This window comes from Chiloscyllium plagiosum, unplaced genomic scaffold (assembly GCF_037043375.1).
Source record: "Chiloscyllium plagiosum isolate Xiang-an unplaced genomic scaffold, Cpla_swu_hap1 HiC_scaffold_1, whole genome shotgun sequence".
Lineage (NCBI taxonomy): Eukaryota > Metazoa > Chordata > Chondrichthyes > Orectolobiformes > Hemiscylliidae > Chiloscyllium > Chiloscyllium plagiosum.
In genome coordinates, this window is record NW_028270139.1 from 36,711,760 (window position 1) to 36,736,735 (window position 24,976).

Sequence of the window (24,976 nt, forward strand, 5' to 3'; positions counted from 1 at the left end):
CTTTTCCTTGGGGTGGGGGAGTCAGAACTAGAGGGCATAGGTTGAGGTTGAGAGGGGAAAGATTTAAAACTGACTGTAGAAGCAACTTTTTCATGCAGAGGGTGATGTGTGTATAGAATGAGCTGCCAGAGGAAGAGGTGGAGGCTGGTACAAATACAACATTTAAAAGGCTCCATGAATAGGAAGGGTTCAGAGGGATATGGGCCAAAAATGCTGGCAAATGGGACTAGATTAGTTTAGGATATCTGGTTGGCACGGACGGGGTTTTTGCACTGTACATCTCAGTGACTCTAAGTGAACCTCAAACGACTTGTCATAACTCACCCAAATGGGAGGATGACACCAAAAGTTGACCTTGGTCAGATATCAGTGTCACCAAACATGGTTTCATGTCAAAAAACTATTCTCAGCTTTATACATTATATAGCTAGCAGTGTAGCAGTAATTTGAAAGATAAGCTTTATCACATTAAAATGTAAAAGCCATCAGCACACTCAACCTATACATAAAATAACTCTTGCATTTATATAGCTCTTGTCATAGTCTCAGGATGTCACAGAATACTTTACAATGTTAAGTATTTGTGAAGAGCTGCAGATTATTTAGCTTTTTCCCATATGTCAAACCTTTAACACCCAACCCTCACTCTTCCACTGATGGTCCTGTGGATCCTCTCTGTTCTAACTCCAGGCTTTGCATATTTCCTTTATGACTTAGCGGCAAAAACTGAACACATTACTAATAATTAGTTTGACTGTAGAAGCAACTTTTTCACTGTGCAGTTCTTGCAGGATATTTCAAACTTACACTAAATTGATCTTATCTTCTTTTAACCTTTAAAATGTTGCAGATTTTAACCCCAATTTATGTGCTTACCCTTGTAATTTTTGCTAATTGTCTAATTTTATCTAAGTGTTCCTGGGAAACACCTCAAGACTTTATAATGTTAAAAGTATGATAGATATAGCTGTAATTTCATCTTTGGAGCATTGGTAATAGTCAGGTAAATTCTGCTGCACTTACACACATACCACCTCTGGCCACACCCCTGCCTCTTTCTCCACTGCCACTCTCCCCCACAAAATAAAGTCAATATAACCTTCCTAAGGTTCAATGCTCAGAACTGAATACAGGTGTGGCCTAACCAGGGTTTTGGCTAGTTATCGCAAGTTTTCTACTTCTGTACATTCTGATATTTCAAACATAAAAACAAACCTTCAACTAACTTTATGGGTCAGATGGACACTTAAAAGAGAAATAGAACACATTTAATTGTCGGTATTGGAGAGTTTGACTTCTGAGAAGAAGCTCAATAGGCTGGGGCTATTTTTCCCTGGAACATTGGAGGCTTAGGAGTGACTTAATAGAGGTTTATAAAATCATGAGGGGCATGCATAGAATGAATAGCCAAGGTATTTTTCCTAAGGTGGGGGAGTGCAAACTAGAGGGCATAGGTTTAAGGTGAGCAAGGAAAGGTTTAAAAGGGACCTGAGGGGCAACTTGTTCACCTCGAGGGTGGTGCATGTATGGAATCAGCTGCCAGAGGAAGTAGTGGAGGCAGATGCACTTACAACATTCAGAAGATAAATGGATGGGTGCATGAATAGAAAGAATTGAGAGGGAGATGGACCAAATACTGGAAATGGGACTAGGTCAGATTGGGATGTCTGATTAGCATGGACGAGTTAGATCGAAAGGTCTGTTTCCATGCTCTATGGCTGTGTAGAACAAGATTCTACAACTATATAATTAATCAATTTTCTCTCTCAGAATGTTCTGAATGATTACCAACTGAAACACAACAGAATAAATTACTTACCCTGACCACACCATCTGAATGTCCAGTGACTATAACATTCTGCGTGTCCCACTCGCTCATTTCAGATACACAGCAGCAAAAAATCTGCTGGCTGCGTCCTGTAAATGTATTTACATTTACCACCGGGCTTCCATTGATGTTCCATACATGAATATATGTCCCAGCACAAGAGACAATGTCTCCCTGTTGAAGATTTTGTAAAAGTAAAGACATATTATAATGCTTTTAATTTAAACTAGAAAATAAAACTGTACCATAGGAATGGCAGAGACAAATGTTTGAAACTAACTTAAAATAACATCATTCATTACATTAACTTTTCAAAGGCAACTTGAATTAGACAATAAATATTGGCAATACCAATAATGCCATATACCAAGAAATACTGTTTAGATTTGTTTTGTTGAGATATGTATTATGGATAACTTTCATTCATGTAGAAATGTCTCTAAATTTTAAATTATAAGTGGATCTCAGTTGAAACAAGAATACCAACACTGTTTCGATAAGGAATTACAAGAATCTCAGTCACGCTGTTTAGGTTTGAGGCTATTGATTATCTTTGCCTTCATCAATGCTAATACAAATATACAAAATCAAAGCAGAAGCAGGTCATTTGAACACCTGAGCCTGATAAACAGCAATGAGGTCGATTGTTAACTGCCCTCTGGGCAATTAAGGATGACAATAAATGCTGGCCCAGCCAGTGGCATTAACATCCTTTGAGTGAATAATTTTTTTAAAAATCATGATTGATCCGTTTATGTTCTGAATTCTACACTCCGATCTGCCTCAGACAACACGCAATTCCCTGCTTAACAAGAACTTATCCATCTCTGTCTTAAAAATATTCAATAGACCACTTCCAATGTCTCAGAGGAAAACCTTCTTCCTCATCGCTGCCTTGAAAGGCAACGTTAATGTTAAAACAATGCTCTATAGTTCTGAATTGATTCACAAGAAGAAACATCTTTTCCAAGTCCACTTTGTCAAAGCCATTTAGGATTTTATGCACTTCAATCAAGTTACCTCTCACATTTCTAAACTCCAGCTGAAACAAACTTAACCTGTCCAACCTATTCTCCTAAGCTAACCCGCTCATTCCAAGTATCAATCTAATAAATCTCCTCAAATGCTTCCAATGCATTTTCATTCTTTATCAAATTAGGAGACCAAAACTACTCAAAGTATTTTAGAAGTGGTCTTACCAAAGCCTTGTATACCTGAAGAATATCCTTACTTTTAAGTTTAATTCCTCTCAAAATAAGGGATAGCATCCGAGTCACTTTCTTGAATATTTAAGGTATAACTTTAAGAGCAGAAAACATTGCACTAAGGCAGCAAACTTACAATAATCTTGTCACTGCTTCTATCAACCACAACTCGTAGATGGTTAGGATAAAATCCAGTACTTACTGTTAATTCATTAATGCATAAAGCAGACACTGGTGCCTTGTGGCCTCGCAGTTGAGTGACAAAAGATAGTTTATTCAAGTCCCAAATGATACATGTGCGATCTCGTGATCCACTGACTATTATGTGATAGGCTGAAGAAGTAGTCAAACAAGTAACTGCATCTGTGTGCCCATGGAGTGCCTAAAACAGAGCAAAATGAGGCAACATTGATACTATAAACTTACTATGACTAAATTTTAAAGACTCGTAACAAAAACAAAATACTACCAATGCTAGAAGTTTGAAATTAAAGCAGTGAAAATGCTGGAAACACTCAGTAGCTAGGCCAGATTTGAGGAGAGAAACAGCAACATTTCAGATTGTAGGATTCCATCTCACACATTTGTCAGAAATATGAATTTTATTTTTGAAATGCTCAAGTCAATTTCAGTGATGGAGGTACATGGGATGAGAGCTCTACAGCAAGATTCTCAATCTTCTTCAGAAGTCTCTTCTCCCATGTTGTAAAAGTCCCACCGAACCTGTAACAAATATTTATTTCTGTATAGAAATTAGTTATACTCTTTTTGGTGGATTTCAATATACTTCTATTTGAAGACAAATTAACTTCAGGGGTTTGGGAAAGATAATGCGTCACTGTTGGGGCATTTAACTTATTTCCTGAACGCATTATGATTGCGATATCTGAAGATAGATTTTTGAATGAGTAAAACTCTCTATAAATATACATAGTTGCTAAATCTATTCATTACACAGGTGATTTGAAATCCAGTCATATTAACTCAATCCCATTAATTGAAGTAATTTTATTTTCCTGCTGTCATTAACTTAAAGACAGGGCAGGTTTTAACCTGAACCAAGCACAAATCCTAACATTAATGGCATCTAAGGAGTGAGTGGATGTAAAGAGGAAGCTCTCCTTTGGTGCCTTTATTATTACTGTTGAAGTGAACAGTTCACAGACTATTGCTGCTCCTTACCAATTGCTGGAAATCTGGTACCTTTCGATATTGGTGATGACAACCTCAACATAATCCATGTTTGCAAATGGATGTTTGGATAATCCTGAGCATGCAAGGAATTACACTGATAACCAATTTAGGATCGTCAATTGGGTTTGCAGTGTGGCACACTTGTGTATATTGGAATCTATGTCTATTAATATAGAAGGCCTGTTGTTTGAAGGCAGAGAAAACGTATAATCACTGCGCCTACTTCAGCTCAACAAAATCAGTGGCAGCTATTTGCTAGTTGATTTCTCAAATGCTCTGACTTATTGGAGTCAAACTGCTTGATTTAAAGTTTAAACCTGGCTGTTAAATATCAATCAGTACTGGTGGGCATGTCCTCTGTGGGAATACCTCTACCAGAGTCCATTTGCCAAACAATCAGCAATCTACCATAAATGCTGGTTTTCCCTTTGAATTGCTATTCATGCAGAATGTCCTGATGAATGCAGATGAAAAGGTTCAACGAAATTTATCTACTCTCAGTAATATTCAAGTTCTAAACTATCAAATGGTTATTGATATTATTCATGTATATAAAACATTTACTGTGCACAGAACTTTAATTTCTACTGTCATATTTGCCAACTTTTGTGCCAACTTCTGCAGTCACAAATCCTAATGGCCACATTTATTATGTCAACTTATATCAACCATACTTATCAAAAACCTTTGATGTTATAACTTCCTGTGTTCACTGCCAGTTTTTAATAAGTTTATGAAAACTTTTTACACAGTAATTGCACTGTCAAAAGTGGCAGAGAGGTTTGTATTACAATTCATTTAGGTATTTTTCATAATATATTAAACAGAAATGTATAATGGCAATACAAAATTAACTTCTGAATGCATAACTGTGTACCATGGTTTTATAAATCCTCATTCTTTACCAGAATATTGTATCTGGTTTCAAATAACCATTTTAACTCAGTGTCCATTACAATGACATTATCAAGCAATACAGTGAAAGTCTTATTCACACACACCTGATTTTCAATAAAAAGTTTCACATCCAAATTTATACTTTAAAGCATTCAAGCAAAATTATCACATTTAACAGCCACAGTGACTTGGCAGTTTTGAAACTCTTCAGCAAAGACTAATGTAGAAAATCTATGACGTTGAAAATCTTAGATTCTGCTTCAAATTGACATATATAGTTGTAAGCTAATTGGGACACAGTGTACAAATATAATTTAAAAGCAAATGACATGTTAATGGCAGAGTTATATCTGCAGGCATTGTTACAATTATTTCTACTCTATGAGTTTTTCTTTTAAAGGCCAAGTGATTTTAGTTTCCCATGTACAACAACAAGAGAGATTAACCAGTTTTAAGTCAAATTTCCGAAGGACATTTTCAAATGAATTTAAGTAAAATTGATATGATCACAAATTCAAGAAATTACCAAGCTTTTTATTCATTTAAAAGGAAACATAATTCACGAAACCCTGACTTATAAGGTCTGCATACATCTTTTTTACATATGAAGCACGAAGACCAGAGAGACACTAGGCAAAGATTTTCTATTTATTGCATCGGTAGCATAACTGTGGGGTCATTGGTCAACTGCACCTTTTTAGGGCTCATGGTTTTGCTTTTGGTTCCCAGTGAGCAGTTGATAATATTGACTGGATATTTCTAACAAAAGAAACCATTGCATGATGTAAGTAGAGACAGTACTAAAAACAACCTGTTTACTGAACAAGTATATCCTGGAAGGGAATTTTCATTACATAATACATAACTTTAAAGTGACAACACAGGACTTCAGAGAAGCCTCCCAAATGACAATAGCAATAATAATGTCCTTAGGGTTGAGTATAGTTACCTTATTTTTTCTAAGACCAAAATATACAATACTATATTGACTGAATTACCTGTTTCAGGATCAGTGCTTTAGCTTTCTCCTTGGAGGTACCCATTTCCCAAACACAGATCGTAGTACTTGTTCCTCCAGTAACAACCAATTTAGGGTTGGGACAAATTGCACATAAAATCTGTCCCCATTCGCTCAGGCATTCATATACTATCAAAGCCTATAAAGGAAATAGGAATTATACCACAGTAAAACACAACATTCCATGTTGTAAATAAGATTATAAGTCTCAAATTAAAATATGATATTTTAAGTGTTTAAAAAAATCTTTCAGCATGGGCAACATCATTAAACACAAAATAGGAGCCATCCTTAGTTCAGTACGTCCAGAATTTTAACACATAACCTCGGCTGATACATAAGTACTGCAGTAAATGAGTGCTGTATAGAAGCAGTCCTGAGGATCAGATATTAAACGGAGAGTTTGTCTGCCCACTCTAGAATAGCCATGGAATTTTTTTTTTAAAACAGCAGCAGATAAGTTCCCCTGGTGCCCTGGTCAGCAATTATTCTTCACATAATATCATTAACAAATTAGTTATCACTGCACTGATTGCTGAATTTTGTTGTATACAAATTGGCTGCAACACTTGCCTACACTGCAGTCAGTATTACACCTCAAAGGCTCTTCTCTAGTTGATGATTGATTTAGGATAGAGCTCATGAAAGGTGCTATGTAATAGCACTTATCTTGTTTAGGTAACATATTTTAATGTATTGCTTTATTTGTTTTAACCAAGAACAATTATTCTTGAGTCCTATTACATTTTGTGCACCTTTACACCAATGTGAAAGCAATTTGATAGTGTGCAGGGAGAAATGGTCATGAATAATCAAAAGAAACTTTACAACAACAATTCAAAGTATATGGCCAAAATTTTAATTTTGAACTGGAGGTTAGTGTTGAGTCCAGATGTTGTAAAGAGTGCAATTGAGGTGATATTCCTCAAGGTAATAGAGCTCTATTGGAACAGTCTAAAAGGCCAAGGATATAGAGATTACGTACATTTGAAAATTCAGAAATAGATGCAAAAAATTAAGAACAATCTTTCCTTTTAAGAATTCACCCAGACTGAAATTGACAACAAAGCCAAAACTACTTGAAAGAGAATAACCATTTCACATATGTTTTGCTCCAAATCCTCTGGAATAGCATTATGTGGGAAGACAGCTGTATTTAATAAAGGTCTAGTTACACACCTTGTCAGATTCATAATTTGCAACTCTGCAACTGAGATCTGCATATCCCCAGGCAAATGTCTTGTTCCAACTGGGAGGAATTAGCACTTTGTTTTGCTCTACTGCTAGAACACCTTTTTCTGTAAAAATGATCTGTCCCACTGGTTCCTTCAGTTCTGTAGAAAGAAAAAAAATCATTAGAAGAGGCTACTTTTAAGCTTAATGTCAGTATAAACTATCCACTTTTGGCACTGCATGGATAGAAGGGGAGGTTGTATAGCACATGAATAAAAGCATATTTTACAATTCACACATTGAACTTTCAGCTGGAGCTCAAAATCTATGTCACTTGTATGCTGTACAGTCTTAATTAATTGAATGCCCTGTATTTCACTATTCCTTGATGGATCTAACAAGTAGCACATAATTAATGGCAAATTTTGATACACATTTAATTTCAAATTCCTATTCTTTGACAAGTCCCCATCTGATGGTTTAAATTTCCTACATCCAAATGGCTAGTTCATAGAATCCCTACACTATGGAAACAGGCCATCAGGTCCACACTGACGCGCCAAAGAGCATCCCCATCCAGACTCTCACCCCCTGCCCTATTTCTGTAACCCTCTATTCCACCTAACCTACGCAGCCATGGACACTAAGGGCAATTTAGCGCAGCCAATTCATCTAACCTGCACATCTTTAAAATGTGGGAAGAAACTGGAGCACCTGGAGGAAAACATAGAGAATGTGCAAACTTCTCACAGACTAATCACCTGGATCCCTGGTGCTGTAAGGCAGCATGCTAACCAATGAGCCACCATGCTGGCCTTTATATATTGTAAAGCTTACGCTGTCTCAGTTCAGTTTCACGTAAACTCTTAGAGGCACAACAGGCTGGTGCAGCAAAAGAAAATCACCACACAGATGCAGGTGGCTTGGGAATTTCTAAGTAATTTGGGAATTAAATAAAGGACAATAACAGACTAACTTTCTTTTGTAATGAACCACTTGCTATAAATGCATAAATAGGCTGGATTCTTGATAATTTTAAATCAAGATAGGAAGAGTAAAGTAAAAGTAGATTTTATTATTGATCATGTTTAAATACAATTCAATAATAAGTTTTTAAAAAGAAATTGAAACAATTTCTGGCTTTTTTTTAATAAAACAGATAATCCTCACAAAACGCGAACAAGCTTTGAAACAGGTGTCACCTTTAACAGGTGCCAAAGATGGTCGGAGATTATCCAAATGATGAAAGAAGATCTTGTCAGTGGTACAGCTCAGAGAGGTTGGTACACCAGATGGTTCCCCATTATTCCGGCTACGCGTTCGCTTTGGTGGATGAGGTTTTTTAAAAAGCTGCAAGAAATGAACAGAAATATGTTTAAGTACGTTAAACTACATTTTATTGCTTCCGTGCAATATTTTATGCCTTTTCAACTTGCTTATTGAAGATCATTTTACACTTTAGTAGATGCTCTGGAGAGATTTTCCACTTGTACAACATTGAGTGTGTCCATTGAGAAAAAGGAAAGCTTTTAGCATTATTACAGAACACAAAAATATCTTTAAATTATAGGAATTTTTCTCTTCAAAATATATCAGATTTTTAAAATTTAGTCATTAGAACAAACAGTAATTTAACTAACAGAGTTTACATGAGAAAGTTAATCATTTATTGTTTCGTTTTCACACAGTAATACAAGCATTTGGACCCAAAGCAGAAACAATTCTCCATACACAGATTGCATATACTTAATTATTGTCTTTCCCATAATTCTTTCTGACTAGAGATACCTTGTGCTTTTTTTGTAATAATTACACAATCAGTTTTATTATCTTCAATAGGTTCTCTTGACATATAGATTCAACCAAATATTATTTACTGACTACTTGTCTGAATTTTCATAATTCACAGAGGATTATGTGAGGGGTGACACAATGGTTAGCACTGCTGCTTCACAGCACCAGGGACCCAGGTTCAATTCCAGCCTCAGGTGACTGCCTGTGTAGAGTTTGCACATTCTCCCCATGTGTTTGGGTTTCCTCCGGGTGCTCCAGTTTCCTCCCACAATCCAAATGATATGAACGTTCGGTGGATTAGCCACAGGAAATTCAGGGTTACAGGGATGAGGTAGAGGAGTGAGTCTGGATGGGATGCTCTTTGGAGAGTCAGTGTGGACTTGCTGGGCCTAATGGCCTGCATCCACACTGTATGGATTCTACAGATTCAAGAATAATTGGTTATAACCTGTATTTGTCTAACATTATTCTATTTCATTCCCTTAAAAAAACACTCTGAACTAACTTTGTAACATTTGTAATGAACTAAGCTTGGATATGCATATGAAGATTTTAAACTGCAGTGTTTTTCAAATTATTTATGTATAATGTCAGAGTCTTCTGGAACTGTCATCCAAAAACCACACAGGTAGGCAATGCTTGGTTGTTGGGGCCATTCAAATGACTGAATTCTCTTACAGGAGGCCCTTTGACTTCAAAGTGATTCAGTATACTTTCGAAGGCTGTGAGGTGAGGAATACAGAATTCATGTAGTTCAGGGAAATAGCCTCCAATCCAAATGAAAAGGCATTTATTTATAAAAAAAAAGGATATATTTATAGCTAGACTTGGTGTAAATCAAAAATTAACAAAAGCTTTGTATTTCTGACTCTGCTACAGTAAAAGGACCTAAGCAATTTAAAGAACCAAATAAATTTGACATTTAGCTAATTGATATTAGAAAAGGTGAATAAAGGCTTGATCAAGGATGTACGTTCTATGGAGAGTCTTTAAAGAGAAGTATAAACGTGGAGACGTTTAGTGTTGGGATTCCAACACCTTTGGATATAGATGATTGAAAACATGGTAACCATTGATGGAATGTTAGCAATTTTGGAAGATCTGAAAATAGATAAGAGCCCGGGGCTGGATGCGATTTGTCCTCGGATTCTCTGGGAAACTAGGGAGGATATTATAGAACCTTTGGCTTCAACATCTATGTCATCATTGTTGACAGGAGTAGTGCCAGAAGACTGAAGGATAGTAAATGCTGTTCCCTTGTTTAAGAAGTGGAGGTGGGACAACCCTGGTAATTATAGGCCAGTGAGCTTTACTTTGGTTGTGGGTAAGGTGTTGGAAAAGGTTATAAGAGACATGTTTATAAGCATCTGGTAGGGAATAATGTGATGAGGGATAGTCAACATGATTTTGTGAAGGCTTGGTTGTGCCTCACTAACCTTATTGAGTTCTTCAAGGAGGTGACAAATCAGGGGATAAAGTAAGCTGTTGTTGTGGTGTATATGGATTTCAGTAAGGCATTTGATAAGCTTCCACCCAGTAGACTATTGCACAAAATAAGGAGTTTTGGGAATGAAGGTAATTTAGCAGTTTGGATTAGAAATTGGCTAGCTGAAAGAAAGAACACAGAGGGTGGTGGTTGATAGGAAATGTTCATCCTGGAGTACAGTTACCACAAGGATCTGTTTTGGGGCCACTGCTGTTTGTCAGTTTTATAAATGACCTGGATGTGGGCATAGAAGGGTGTGTTAATAAATTTACGGATGACACTAAAGATAGGCAGAGCTGTGGATAGTGCCGAAGGATGTTGTGGTTTACAGGAAGGACATAGACAAGATGCAAGGTTGGGCTGAGAAGTGGCAAATGGAGTTTAATGCGGAAGAGCATGAGGTAGTTCACTTTGGAAGAACTAACAGGAATGCAGAGTACTGGGCTAATGGTAAAATTCTTGGCAGTGTAGTTGAACAGAGAGATCTCAGTGCCCAGCTGCATAAATCCCTGAAAGTTGCCACCAAGGTTGATAGAGTTAAGAAAGATATAGTGTGTTGGCGTTTATTGGTAGGGGGATTGAGTTTTGAAGCCATGAGGGCATGCTTCAGCTGTACAAGACACGGGTAAGGCCGCACCTGGACTATTGCGTGCAGTTCTAGTCATCGCATTATAGGAAGGATGTGGAAGCTATGGAAAGGGGTCAGAAGAGATTTACTAGGAAGTTACCTGGTATGGAAGGAACATCTTATCAGGAAAGGCTGAAGGAACGGAGGGTGTTTTCATCGGAGAAAAGAAGGTTGAGAGGTGACTTAATTGAGATGTATAAGATAATAAGAGGATTAGATAGGATGGACAGTGAGAGCCTTTTTCCTCGGATGGTGAAGGCTAACACGAGGGGACATAGCTTTAAATTGAAGGGTGATAAAGTTTAGGACACAAATCAGGGCTAGTTTCTTTACTCAGAGTAGTAGGGGCCTGCAACAGTTGTAGACACGCCAATGTTAAGGGCATTTAAAATGGGAACTGGACATACATATGGATAATAATGGAACAGTGTAGGTTAGATTGGCATTAGATTAATTCACAGGTCAGTGTAACATTGAGGGCCGACACACTATATCTTTCTTAACAACCCCATCAACCTGGGTGGCAACTTTCAGGGATTTATGCACCTAAACACCGAGATATCTCTGTTCATCAACACTGCCAAGATTTTTACCATTAGCCTAGTACTCTGCATTCCTATTACTTTTTCCGAACTGAACTACCTCACTCTTTTCCTCAGTAAACTCCATTTGTCACTTCTCAGCCCAGCTCTGCATCTTATCTATATCCCTCCGAAACCCACAACATCCTTCGGCACTATCCACAGCTCTGCCTACCTTAGTAGCATCCACAAATTTACTAACCCATCCTTCTACGCACACATCCATGTCATCTATGTTCTATGAATGAAAGAAACATGTCATACACAGGTGGAGGTGGAGGAAGGCAGAACTCATTAAGAGTATTGGAGGGTACAAAGATAGAGAGTACAAAGTCAGAAAGGGAACTGAATTTTAAAATTCTGATCCTTGAGTTAAGTGTTGAGAGTTAGAAACCTAATGTAAGTTAGCAAGTGCAAATGATGGAATTAGATTGGATGTAGGTTAGGATATTGACACCGCAGTTTTAGACAAACTTAAGCTTGTGGAATGTGCGAGATGGGAGGCTGGTTATGTCAGTGCTGCAATGATCTAGCTTGGAAGATGTGTTATGTGCCATGCAATGTAACATACCTGTTTGGGAATTTGTCCAAAATTATTGATAAAGCCAATAGTTGCAGTTTCCTTCAGTGGATCATTGATATTATAAATGTCCACCTGCCCTTCGTAAAACAGATGATGGAAGACATTGACTGCTTCTACCGCAGGTGCACCTTGCTGCTTGTAACCAAAGATCAAGTCGATCCATTCATGTAAGTGTGAACTGACATAGTCACATTCCAATGCCTGAAACAAAGGCAGAAATGAAAATCACAGCATTAAGAGGAACTGGTGATGTTAGATAATGTAGACCAAGCATCTATTTAAAATATCAATATCTGACTTTGTTTATGGAAGTGAAGTCTTTTACCTAATAGTAAATGCAACTTTTATTTTCAAAGTACAAAAATATGAAGATACTGCATTGTACAATTGTTCCAAATATTTATAAATTTGGAATACCTGCAATACCTTCAATAACCTATATAATCCAGCATGTCAATATTGTTAACAGGAGGGGCATTCAATGCCAGATGGATCCATTTTCTATTAAATGAGAAGTTAAATTTGCTGGCCCAGCTTAAATATTATGATAAAGCTGTTAGACTGCAGAGTCAGTTCTACTGGATCTGATTAACAAAAATTAAGATTTTCTGCACACTTTGACAGGGTTTGGGTATCACTGGGAAGATCAGCACATGCGCACATCCATTCTTGCCATGAACCTAATGGCTTGCTAGGTCATTTCAGAGGCTAGTTATGAGAAAAATAGAGCTGTGGGTTGAACCAGGCAGGGATCGCAAATTTTCTTCCTAAAGGATATTAGCAAACCAAATGGATTTATATGATGTTAATGGAAGTTTAATGGTCACCATTACAGAAACTAGTTTTCAACAGCAGACTTTACAAACTAAATTTAAATTCTACCAATTGACAATTCAGGATTTGAACGCCCACAGTATTAACCTGAGTCTTTGAATTATTAGTCTAGTGACATTACAAATGCACTACCCTCTTCCCTGAAGATTCCTACAATTGAATATTGGATGGGATTTTGCCTGGTATTCCAAAGATGAAGGAAACATCCTGATGTGTTGGACATCCTGGTAACTCAGCATTATGAAAATGGATAGCCAGAGCTACAATAATTTAGCAATCACCACTATTTAAATATTCCATTTACTGTAATAATACAAGTATAACATATAGGTTCGATCAATGTTGTTTAAAACAGACTATATAGCATCCTCAAATGTGCAAATATTTAAAATTAACACAATATTCTTCACTCAAGATTTGCAGTGCTAAGTAATACATAACACAGAATATTGAAAGGTTAATACTATTACCTGACGATGAACTCTGATGAATTCTCTAGGGTCCCCTTTGGCCCACGGTGGCAACAACACATCTCCTAATTTTATGCCATTCTGCTTATAACCTAGGTATGGAAGAGAGAACATTCATCATTTGTAAACATTATTACAAAACAATACCAATTTTAGAGCAAATATGTCTATCACGATACAGAACCATAAACAAAGGAAAAGGAACAAAAATAGAATGTTGGAAAAATTCAGCAGGCCTGGCAGCTTTTGTCGTAAGAAATCAGAGTCAATGTTTAGGGTCCAGCAATCCTTCTTCAGAACGGAAGGAAAGGAAAAGGAGATGAAGTAACATTGCTGATTAAAGAGTGAATTAGCAAAACAGTGAGGAAGGATATTAGCTCCAAAGAAGTGGAATCTGTACGGATACACCTTAGATACACTAATCGGCAGAAACAATAGCGAGGATTGTGCATAAATCCCCAAACTGTAGGGATAATATTGGGAAAGATATTAAGTAGGAAATTTGAGATGCAAGCAATAAAAGGTATATCTGTAATTATGGGTTACTTTAATCTGTGTATAGATTGAGGAAATCAAAACAGCAACAATAGTGTAAAGAAGGAATTATTGGAGAGAGAGAGAGAGGATTTTGTTGAGGAACTAACTAACTGAGAGAACAAGCTATCCCAGATTGGGCATTGTGCGATAAGAAAGGAATTCTGGCAATGCAGTTGTGCGAGACCCCATGGGGAAGAGTGACCATAATATGATAGAAATCTTCTTTAAGATGGAGAGAGATGTAGTTATTATGAATCTAGAGTCTTGAATCTAAATAAAGGAAACAATGAGGTGTGAGCTGGCTATGATAAATTGGGAATGTTAATTTAAGAGATGACAATGGGTATGAAATGGCAAACATATAAAGAGTGCATGCAGGAACCATAACAATTGTTCATTCTTTCTGGGCACTAAAATAAAACTGGAAAATGGCTTTTCCATGGCCGACAAGGGTAATTATGGATAATATAAAATCTAAAGAAAGGGCATAGCAATTAGCCAAACAAAAAAAAACAGACATGAGGCAGAGGGATTGATTAAGTGGTTGGGGGGGTGGGGGGAGAAACAGAATAAGAGGGTAAGCTTGTGGGGAACATAGTGATTGTAAAAACTTCCATAGGTATATGAAGAAAAGAAAAATTAGTTAAGACAAAGGTTCCTTATAATCAGAAACAGGACAAGTTATAATGGGGGAACAGAGAAATGGCAGAACAATTAAATGTATATTTTGGTCTGTGATCACAAAACAGTACACAAATAACATCCTAAAAATATTGGAGAACATAGGGACCAGTGAGAGGGAGAAACTGAAGGAAATCAGTCTTAATTAGCAATTGGTTTTGGCGAAATTAATGGGATTAAAAACTAGGGCTTGATAAGTTACATCTCAGAATACTGAAAGAAGTGGCCATGGAAAGTACGAGAGGGAATCTTAAAAGATTAATAGCAAAGCACAGTGACAGGATTTGACAAATTTAGGATGAAGTTATGAAAGTAGTCATGCTTGACAAATCTCCTGGAATTTTGCGAGAAGCATACAAAATTGAAACACATAATATTGGGGGCAGTGTACTGACATGGATAGAGAATGGGTGGCAGGCAGAAAACAAAGAATTGGATTAAATGGGTCTTTTTCTTTGTAAAAAGGAAAAAGCAAGTTAACATAGTCTAGCAGACCATAGGCTGATCTCTCATTAGAGAGACACAACAGGTGGTGGTTTAACCTGAGGGTCATCATGTCGCAGGTGAGGGAAGACATTGAGGAGGGGGGTGGGGTCATTTCTTGTAATATCAGCCAGTGTGGGAATTGAATCCAAAATGTTGGTGTCATTCTGCATTGCACACCAGCAATCCAGCCAACTGAGCTGACCAGCCCACTTTTTCTGTGTGGCAGACAGGGATCAGTGCTTGAACCCCAGCTGTACACAATATATATATATTAATGATTTAGCTAAGATTAGGGCACAGAGATGTTTCATTGGGATTTGAATAAGTGGAGTGTGGAAGTAGTAAGAACTTGGGATACTGCTGCATGATGGGATACTTGACCAAGGTAAAAGGTATCTTGGCTCTCAGCTGTAGTGGAAAAACACTACAAGAGATAAAGATTGAGGTTGTGTGATTATAGTTTGATGAAATATACGGAGTGTATATAAACCTCATTCGTTTATATATATTTGTCCTTGAGCAAATCGGGAACAAAAGGAGTAATTGTGCTGTGCTTATCTTTACTTTGAATTATTGTACTCAACATTCCTTGGTTGCGGAATGAAATCAAAGTTGTTTGTATCATTGTATAAATTTAGGTTGAACATTCTGCTTGAGAGAGTACTGTGAGACAGTGATGATTGTAGCATCCTCTCTGTGAATTCATAAAAAATAAAGCTTCTTGAAGCAAGTCTGAAAGTCTCAGACTAAGTAATTACCCTGACATTGAGTGAGTGGACAAAGACATGGTAGATAAAGTACAATGTGGAAAAATGTAAGGTTAGCTGCTTTGGCAGCAAAAACAGGAAGGCAAGTTTTTTTTTGAATGGTGATAGATTTGGAAAGAGGGAGGTGCCACAAAACCTGGGTGCTTTTGTACATCAGTTACTGAAAGTAAACATGCAGGTGCATCTGGCAGTGAGAAAGGCAAATTGTATGTTGGCCTTCGTAGCAAAAGGATTCAAGTACAGGAGTAGGGATGTTTTGCTACAAATTTATAGGGCCTTGGTGAGACCACACCTGGAGTACTGAGTGTAATTTTGGTTTCCTTATCTGAGGAAGGATGCTCTGGGGAGAGTGCAACAGGATTTTCCAGACTGCTTTCTGGGATGGCGGCACGGATGTATGAAGAGACTAGATCAGTTAGGACTATATTTACTGGCGCTTAGAAAAATGAGGGAAAATCTCAAAGAAACTTATAAAACTTGAATAGGACTAGACAGGAAAACCACAGGAAAGATGTTCCGAATGCCCAGGGAGTCCAGAACTGGGGATGACAGCATATGGATATGGTGTAGACCGTTCAGGACTGAGATGAGGAGAAATGTCTTTACCCACAGAGTGGTGAACCAGTGGAATTCTCAGTCACAGAAAGCAGTGAGGCTGAAGCATTTATGCTTTCAACAAGTTTGTTAGATATAGTTCTTAGGACTAAAGGGATCAAAGGATATAGGTAGAAAGTGGGAACAGGATAATGAGTCAGATGATTAGCCATGATCGTACTGAATTGTGGAACAGGCTCAATGTGATGAATGTCCTACTCATTCTCCTATTTCTAAGTTCCTAAATAAGCAATGATCAAAGGCTTCAAGCAGAGTGTTGGTTTAATGCACCTTTTGAATTCCTGGGAACATAAATAATGATTTCACTTAAATTTAAGCTGAAAATATTTGGTTGCACACATACAATTTCCCTGATAGGATTCCTGAAAGCACTGCTTCTCCGTCAGGACATCAAATTGTGTAATCACGATTTAATGTCTGTTCTGACTGAGGTGAAATGCAAATAATATTTGCACTAAGTATCAACACAAATCCATATGAGAAATGATTTTACTTAAGCACATTAACTTTAGTGTTATGCAATGTGCTTTTTGAGCAAGAAGTCTAAACTCATTTCCAACCATATCCAAAACAAACAACTTCTCATGAGAGTTACAAAGTTGAAACATCCATGACATGGCTACGTGATCCACTTTGTACAATCTATATCCTGTCATACAAATTTCTCAAATGATCTAAATTTAGCTGATTATTTTGCAGGCTTTCAAAGCATCAGAAAAGCATGTGATTAAGTTCATTGAGAATAATTTTATATTACCACAGGCAGTTAGATCTCTAGTTAACTTTCCATTCCCTTGTTAAAGATGAAAACAACAACTTCACTGTGCACTCAAAGGGATGTGTTTGCTTGCATGCACTCACGCATACGTGCATGTGCATGAGGGAAGGAGGAGAGGGAGGAGTTTTTTGTTGCTGCCTGTAACTCATACAGACCTTCATGGGTCTTTCTGGACTGATGCCCAGGATCATCTCCATTCTGCTCCATCAGCAGCAAGCTTGAATATATTCACTTACATATTTGCAGATGTGAGACTCCATAGTAATCTAGGTGCCAAGGTATATGGCTTAATTTCTCCAAACTGGTTCATTTAAGGCCTTTCATTAATAGCACATTCTACTGCGTTTTAACCCCTAACCTCAAGCAAACAGACCTATAAAACCACAAAATATGGCTGGGCCTCAAAGCAATGTCAGACCCTAGCCTTACCGGCAAAAACTGTTCACTGGTCCTGGAATACAAAGGTCACTCTGGCTTCCTTTTCTGCAAACTGTCTTCTTAAATTCTTCCCTGTCATTTCCTCCAATTTCACCTCGAACAAGTGAGGACCTCATTGATTGTTTTGTCCAGTTACTTTGCCACTGCTTTTTCTTCTCCTCACCCACCAGGTTAAACCTCCTTTAAAATATTCACTTCTCTGCACTGGCCCTGAACTTGCATCCTTTCTATGGTTTTTTTCTCATCTCCCCTCATTCTCTCCAAGATTACTGTCGATCAGATTTACTTCCTGCTCTCTTAATCCCATACCCCCTAAACTTTGTCATCCAACTTCCCTTCCTGGCTCTCATATTAATACTTTTCTCAGGCACTGTTCCTTCTAATCTGTGTTGTCACTACTCTCAAATACTAACCTAGTACCTCTATTCTTGTAAACTACCATCCAATCTACATCTCCCATTCCTCTTCAAAATCCTTTAGCATCTTGTCACTTCCTAAATTTGAAGCCATCTTTCTCAGAATTATATGTTTGATTCCCTCAGCATGTTTCCACTGCTGCCATGGCACCAAAGTGGCACATGTTTTAGCCTATAATGTCAGGTCGTTCAAAACTTTGCTTCTTTGTGAACTCCCAACAAACCCTCTTCACCCATATACTTGCTGATCTACAGTGAGTTCTAGTTAAGAAATACTACTTTAAAAAGCAAATATTTTAATTTCCCCATTGCCCTGTACTTCTCCACCTCTGTCACCATCTCCAGCTCCCCAATCTTCCTAGATACTCGAGCTCTTCTAATTCTGGCCTGTTGAGGACTGATGATTTTAACTGTTCCGTGATTGGTGGACATGCCTACAGCTACCTGAGCCTTAAGTGCTGGAATTCCATTTTTAAACCTCTCTGTCCCTCCTCTTTTAAGGCATTCCTTAAAACCTGTGTGACCAAGACATTTACTCTGATGTCTCATGGGGTATGGGTAGGTGGAATTGCATGTTATTAATATGCCTATTAGAAAACTGTGGGAAGGTGGGTGGAACACATTAGTTTGAGCACCAGAGACACTTGCATTTGGGAATCCCAGGATGACAGTGACAGGGGAAAGTGTTCAGGAAAGAAAAGAATCCCTGCTCAGAAAATCTGCCAACGTAACAGAAACATACCCCTACGGATATCTAGATTAATTTTTTTTGTACCTGAGTGCCCCTATGGATGAACAAAACTTATATTAAAACATAAAAATAATGTTTCAACTCAGGAAAGCTCATCATAATCTCTAGGGATACGGCAGAATTTTAGGTGAGACATTAAAGCTTGGGCCTGACTGTTCAGTCTCATGGGCAGAAGATATTCCAAATCAGTATTCCACAAAAATCCTTGACTATATTTATTGCGCAATCAATAGCAATAAAATAAATTACACTGACAGCATCTTCTTGCCAAATGAAAATTGGTTGTCACATTTTGAAAATGATGAAGTTTAAGTGCTAAAAAGATAGGGATGCAGCGTGGCACTAGCTACGTAGTTCTTTCAGGAGCACGTACAGACATGTGTTGAACATCCTTATTCTGTACTGTAAAATTCTACATACCTACAGTGCAAAAGTGACCATATTTAAAAAAAATCTAAATATGTTGTGATAAAATTCAATATTCATAACATATAACCTTATATTTCTTGTAAAGAAGGTTGCTCAAACAGACGAGAGTCTGGAGAACTGGATGTATTATACTGCAGTCTTATTTTTACTCTGCGGTCCCTTCAAGTATAGCTTATTGTTGATAGTGCGAGACAGTGTACCTTTCTAAAATTTCTATGCTCACATGCACACCATACCTAGATCAAAGTTGTTGGAGTTTAGAAGGAACTCTGGAAGATAAAAGAATTCTGGAATGAGTTCTTTTACATCGGCCATGTTGTGTTTGGATGCAGAGTACCATGCCTCTCGTACACTGTGAAACATTCGATCAGCAAGATCAAAATGGCCACCCTGTGAAAGGAGAATGACACAAACAAATAACATGGTGAAAATTTAGCATTGAAGAAGTACTGTACCTTTAACTTTAAGACTGGACACATTAGTCTGAAGGTTGTGATAAAGTAATTATAAATTGAATAACTGAAGTGCATGTTAGTTACCTGGAGCCGGAGAAATATTTGGGTGAATGGCTCCATTCTTACTAAATAAGAAGCTACAATCATGGCAGAAGAATAGTGTGTGCCATAATGATATGCTGGAGTTTCACCTAGGATTCAAGAGCAGAACAAACATTATCCACACTTAAATTCAAAATCACCAACACAAGTTTTTTTTTACAAAGCAAATAGCTCATTCAAAATTGTAAAAAAACAAACATCCACATACATAATGTTCTATAAAATTCCATTTAAAGAATTCTTTCATCCAGTTTAACATCTTGTTGCTATATCAAAACATTAAGGTGGCTGTTCATGAAAAATTGAATGGCATAAGTCAGGCAAACCACTAGCAAAAACAGAAACAGTTCTGCATCTATTTACACAGCATGCAAATAGAATCATACTTCTTTCTCTATAAAGAACTTTACCATTTGGATCTTCCCAGTCCTTATATCGTTTCTTATATTGAGCTAATCTCTCATCAGTCTGAGCCCCCATCGGTTTAGCCAGGTTCCGAAATGTTTTAGGATTTGTAAGATCGAGTTCCTATATAAAGGAAAGGAATTACTTACAAGTACTTCCTTTTGAATATTTAGTAAATAAATTAGTAAAGTATTGCTTTGGTGGGTTGAATGAGAAAGCAATTATTATAATAAGGTTTAAAATACATCAATATTCGTTAGTTCAATCTTCTGGTACAATTCAATTTCTAATTTCCTTTGCATGTGAAATCTGGATCTAACAAACTGGTAAGTGTAACATCAATAATGTTCAGCCAGGTCTGCATTTAAAATATATCCCTAAATAGACATGAAATGCTGAGCCTTTGGAAGTTAGGACATGTTTCTAAATATTCCCAATATCATGAAGGCTTAGTAGTGATTATGCAGAACTAGATAATCCCATTGGCAGTTTGAGAATAGGAATCCATATTTAAAAACAAAAATGGAAATAAAAAATAATCTGGCATAAAATAACCTACTGGATAATTGTAAAATGCCAACTAGTCCACGACAGCAACTGCTTGAATTTTTATAGGATATCCCAAGGCGCTTTGTAGGTGTGTTCGTAAAAGGTTTTGACTGAGCCACATAAGTATATATTAAAGCAGATGGTCAAGCGCTTGTTTAAGACTAACTGTCTTGAACAAGCATCACAAAGGAAGAACGTGAGGCAAAACTGGAGTGGTTTGGTGGGGGTTTCATAGCATAAAGCCTTTGGGCAAGGTTATGAAAGGATTAAAAATCAGGGAATGAAAACCATCCACCAATGACTCTTAATTATCTTTGAAGTAGTTTAGAAAGCAATCAGCACTATCAAACTGCACTGTGAAACTAAGGATGGGTTGTGTTGGAAATATCCACACTTGCAAAATGAAACCAAGACCATGATGTAGTTAATAACTATTGTTTACTAAAATTCATTAAGGTATAAACTAACTTTCCTTCATTGAATATTGATTTCAAAAAGTTTCATACCTCAGAATCATAGTCTGCAAGAATCCATGGGAACACTGGATACTGCATCAAGTCATTATAGGATCTGCCTGCTAATGTGTTCAGATGCATGAGATATTGGAAATTACTGATTTCTCCTCTCTAAAAGAAAGGCAACAAGGAATGTAATTTTTCTTTTCCCCATGGCAACAGACATAAAGTAACAGATATTTGAAATCATTTTACTTCTATGCATTAGACACATCAAGGATGTTCAACATTTTGGAGCCATATATTCTACAGATCAAACCAGCAAGTAGACAACTTGTTATTGTACAAATACGAGATCTCCACACAGTAAAAAATGTCAGGGTCTCACCTTATCACAAAAAAATGATTGTTGCAAAACACCAAGATTTCAACCTTTCACAAACGAGAAAAAAACACTCCATACTCTACTAAAGTGAAAGGTCTTTTGGTTTAATTAGAAGTATAATTGTCGGTTTAATCATTTGTGAGAAGGAACAGCATTGAATTTAAGCAATTAGAAGCCAATATTTGTAATAAGGTGACAAAGATAAAAGAAAGAAGAATGCACTTCTAAAAGACTCATGAAAAGAAGAGATTAGATTAGATTTCCTACAGTATGGAAACAGGCCCTTTGGCCCAACAAGTCCACACCAACCCTCCAAAGAGTAACCCTTCCAGACTCATTTCCCTACATTTACTCCTTACTAATGCACCTAAAGCAATGGGCAATTTAGCATGGCCAATTCACCTAACCTGCACATCTTTGGATTGTAGGAGGAAACCGGAGCACCCGGAGGAAACCCACGCAGACACAGAGAATGTGCAAACTTCACACAGACAGTTGCCAGAGGCTGGAATCAAACCTGGATCCATGGTACTGTGAGGCAGCAGTGCTAACCCACTGAGCCACCGTACCGCCAGAGATTCCATTAATGGAACATTGACAGCCGTACTCAGACAGGAAAACGGAGTTGAAAAATGTGCTGGAAAAACACAGCAGGCCAGGCAGCATCTGATGAGCAGGAGAATCAACGTTTCGGGCATAAGCCCTTCTTCAGGAATGAGGCTGGTGTGCCAGGCGGGCTGAGATAAAAGGTAGAGGGGAGGGGCGTTGGGAATACGATAGGTGGAAGAAGGTGAGGGTGAGGGTGATAGGCCGGAGAGGGGGTGGGGGCGGAGAGGTCGGGAAGAAGATTGCAGGTCAAGAGGGTGGTGCTGAATCCGGGGTTGGGACTTAGATAAGGTGGGGGGGGGGAAAATGAGGAAGCTGGAGAAATCTACATTCATCCCTTGTGGTTGGAGGGTTCCTAGGTGGAAGAGGAGGCACTCTTCCTCCAGGTGTCGTGTGGTCAGGGTCTGGCGATGGAGGAGGCCAGGACCGGCGATGGAGGAGGCCAGGACCTGCATGTCCTTGGCGGAGTGGGAGGGGGAGTTAAAGTGTTCAGCCATGGGACGGTTGGGTTGGTTGGTGCGGGTGTCCCAGAGGTGTTCCCTGAAACGTTCCGCAAGTAGGCGTCCTGTCTCCCCAATGTAGAGGAGACCACATCGGGTGCAACGGATACAGTAAATGGTGTGTGTGGAGGTGCAGGTGAATTTGGGTATGGAAGGATCCATTGGGGCATTGGAGGGAGGCGAGGGGGGAGGTGAGGGCGCAAGTTTTGCACTTCTTGTGGTTGCAGGGTAAGGTGTCGGGAGTGGAGGTTGGGTTGGTGGGGAGTGTGGACCTGACGAGGGAGTCGCGGAGGGAGTGGTCTCTCCGGAACGATGATAGGGGTGGGGAGGGAAATATATCCCTGGTGGTGGGGTCTGTTTGGAGTTGGCGGAAATCCTCATTCCGTCCCATGGCTGAACACTAACTCCCACTCCGCCAAAGACATGCAGGTCCTTGGCCTCCTCCATCGCCAGACCCTGACCACACGATGCCTGGAGGAAGAGCGCCTCATCTTCCGCCTAGGAACCCTCCAACCACACGGGATGAATGTAGATTTCTCCAGCTTCCTCATTTCCCTTCCCTCCCCACCTTATCTCAGTCCCAACCCCTGGATTCAGCACCGCCCTCTTGACCTGCAATCTTCTTCCCGACCTCTCTGCCCCCACCCCCTCTCCGGCCTATCACCCTCATCGTCACCCTCACCTCCTTCCACCTATCATATTTCCAGCGCCCCTCCCCTGAATTCCCTCCCCCTTACATTTTATCTCAGCCCGCCTGGCACACCAGTCTCATTCCTGAAGAAGGGCTTATGCCCGAAACTTCGATTCTCCTGCTCCTCGGATGCTGCCTGGCCTGCTGTGTTTCTCCAGCACATTTTTCAACTCTGGTCTCTAGCATCTGCAGTCCTCACTTTCTTCTCAGATAGGAAAACCTCAATAATGCTGGGATGGACCCCATAAGAACAAGAGTGAGTGAGATCTGTGTCCCACAAAGTTTCGATAGGGCTGTGTATAGAATTTCGCATCAGTGAGATAGTTGTGGAAAAAAGTTGGGGGAAGGATCTGGTGAAAATAACATATGTGTGAAGGTTAGGAATAAGCGTAGGTACAAAAGAGCACAAAAGGACTGTTAAAATCAAGCAAATGAAACAAATACTGAAGATAAATTAACTAACTGCACAATAACTTACAGCATGCAAATAAATGGCTAAAACTGAGACAATAAATCTATAGCAAGGGACCAGATGTTGAAGGAAAAATGAATCAGAATTGTCAACTAAACATTGATGATAATCATCAGAAAGGCCAGAGAATGAGGATGGGATAGCTATATTAAATATATGTAACATAACGGCAAAATACTAATGGAAGATTAGAAACAGAATACTAACTGAAATGAATATGGAGAAACTTCTAGAATTTGAAAATATGTATTTTTTAAAAAAGAAAGTCAAGCTTGATCAGTCTTATTATTTGATTTTCCAGAAACAGCAGATAAACGAAACACTATAAATTCATTTAAAATTTTATCGGCCTTCTTAAAATACTGCACACCACATTCAAGTCTAAGGTTATAATGCATGGAATCAGGGAACAAATAGGCTGGAATAAATAGCAGGCTGGACAAAAGATTGATTATGGGATTAAAAGTAGTTACTCAGGCTTACAAAAGTTAGAAGTGGTGTTCACAATTATCAGATGCTCAACCATTGCTTAATGAATTAATAAGAAACTTCTTTATCTAGACAGTGGTTAGGATGTGAATCTCACTTCCATAAAGCAGTGGTTCAGCTATGACTGGAATGCTGGGCCTGGTTTTTGGCAGCTGCACCTCAAAAAGCATGAAAAGGCCTTACAGAGGGTGCAGAAAACATTTACTGGAATGGTTCCAGGATTGAATGACTTAAGTTATGTGATACATTGTTAAAATTGTTGTGTTCTTCTCAGTAAG

General features: G+C 38.3%; 1 protein-coding gene across 6 annotated transcripts in view; it reads right to left on the reverse strand.

Moving 5' to 3' along the window:
• The window catches only part of wdfy3 (WD repeat and FYVE domain containing 3), a 407,974-nt gene that overhangs the window by 21,438 nt on the left and 361,560 nt on the right, over positions 1–24,976 (reverse strand). For all 6 annotated transcript variants that reach the window (XM_087985817.1, XM_043696108.2, XM_043696088.2 and 3 more), the window contains 11 exons: positions 21,607–21,726; positions 20,557–20,674; positions 20,129–20,235; positions 19,826–19,979; positions 13,692–13,783; positions 12,376–12,588; positions 8,518–8,665; positions 7,322–7,476; positions 6,123–6,281; positions 3,236–3,415; positions 1,820–2,002 (listed from right to left, as the gene is read on the reverse strand). In XM_087985817.1, coding sequence (XP_087841943.1) covers positions 1,820–2,002; positions 3,236–3,415; positions 6,123–6,281; positions 7,322–7,476; positions 8,518–8,665; positions 12,376–12,588; positions 13,692–13,783; positions 19,826–19,979; positions 20,129–20,235; positions 20,557–20,674; positions 21,607–21,726 — 1,629 coding nt within the window. The remainder of the gene's footprint in view (positions 1–1,819; positions 2,003–3,235; positions 3,416–6,122; positions 6,282–7,321; positions 7,477–8,517; positions 8,666–12,375; positions 12,589–13,691; positions 13,784–19,825; positions 19,980–20,128; positions 20,236–20,556; positions 20,675–21,606; positions 21,727–24,976) is intronic.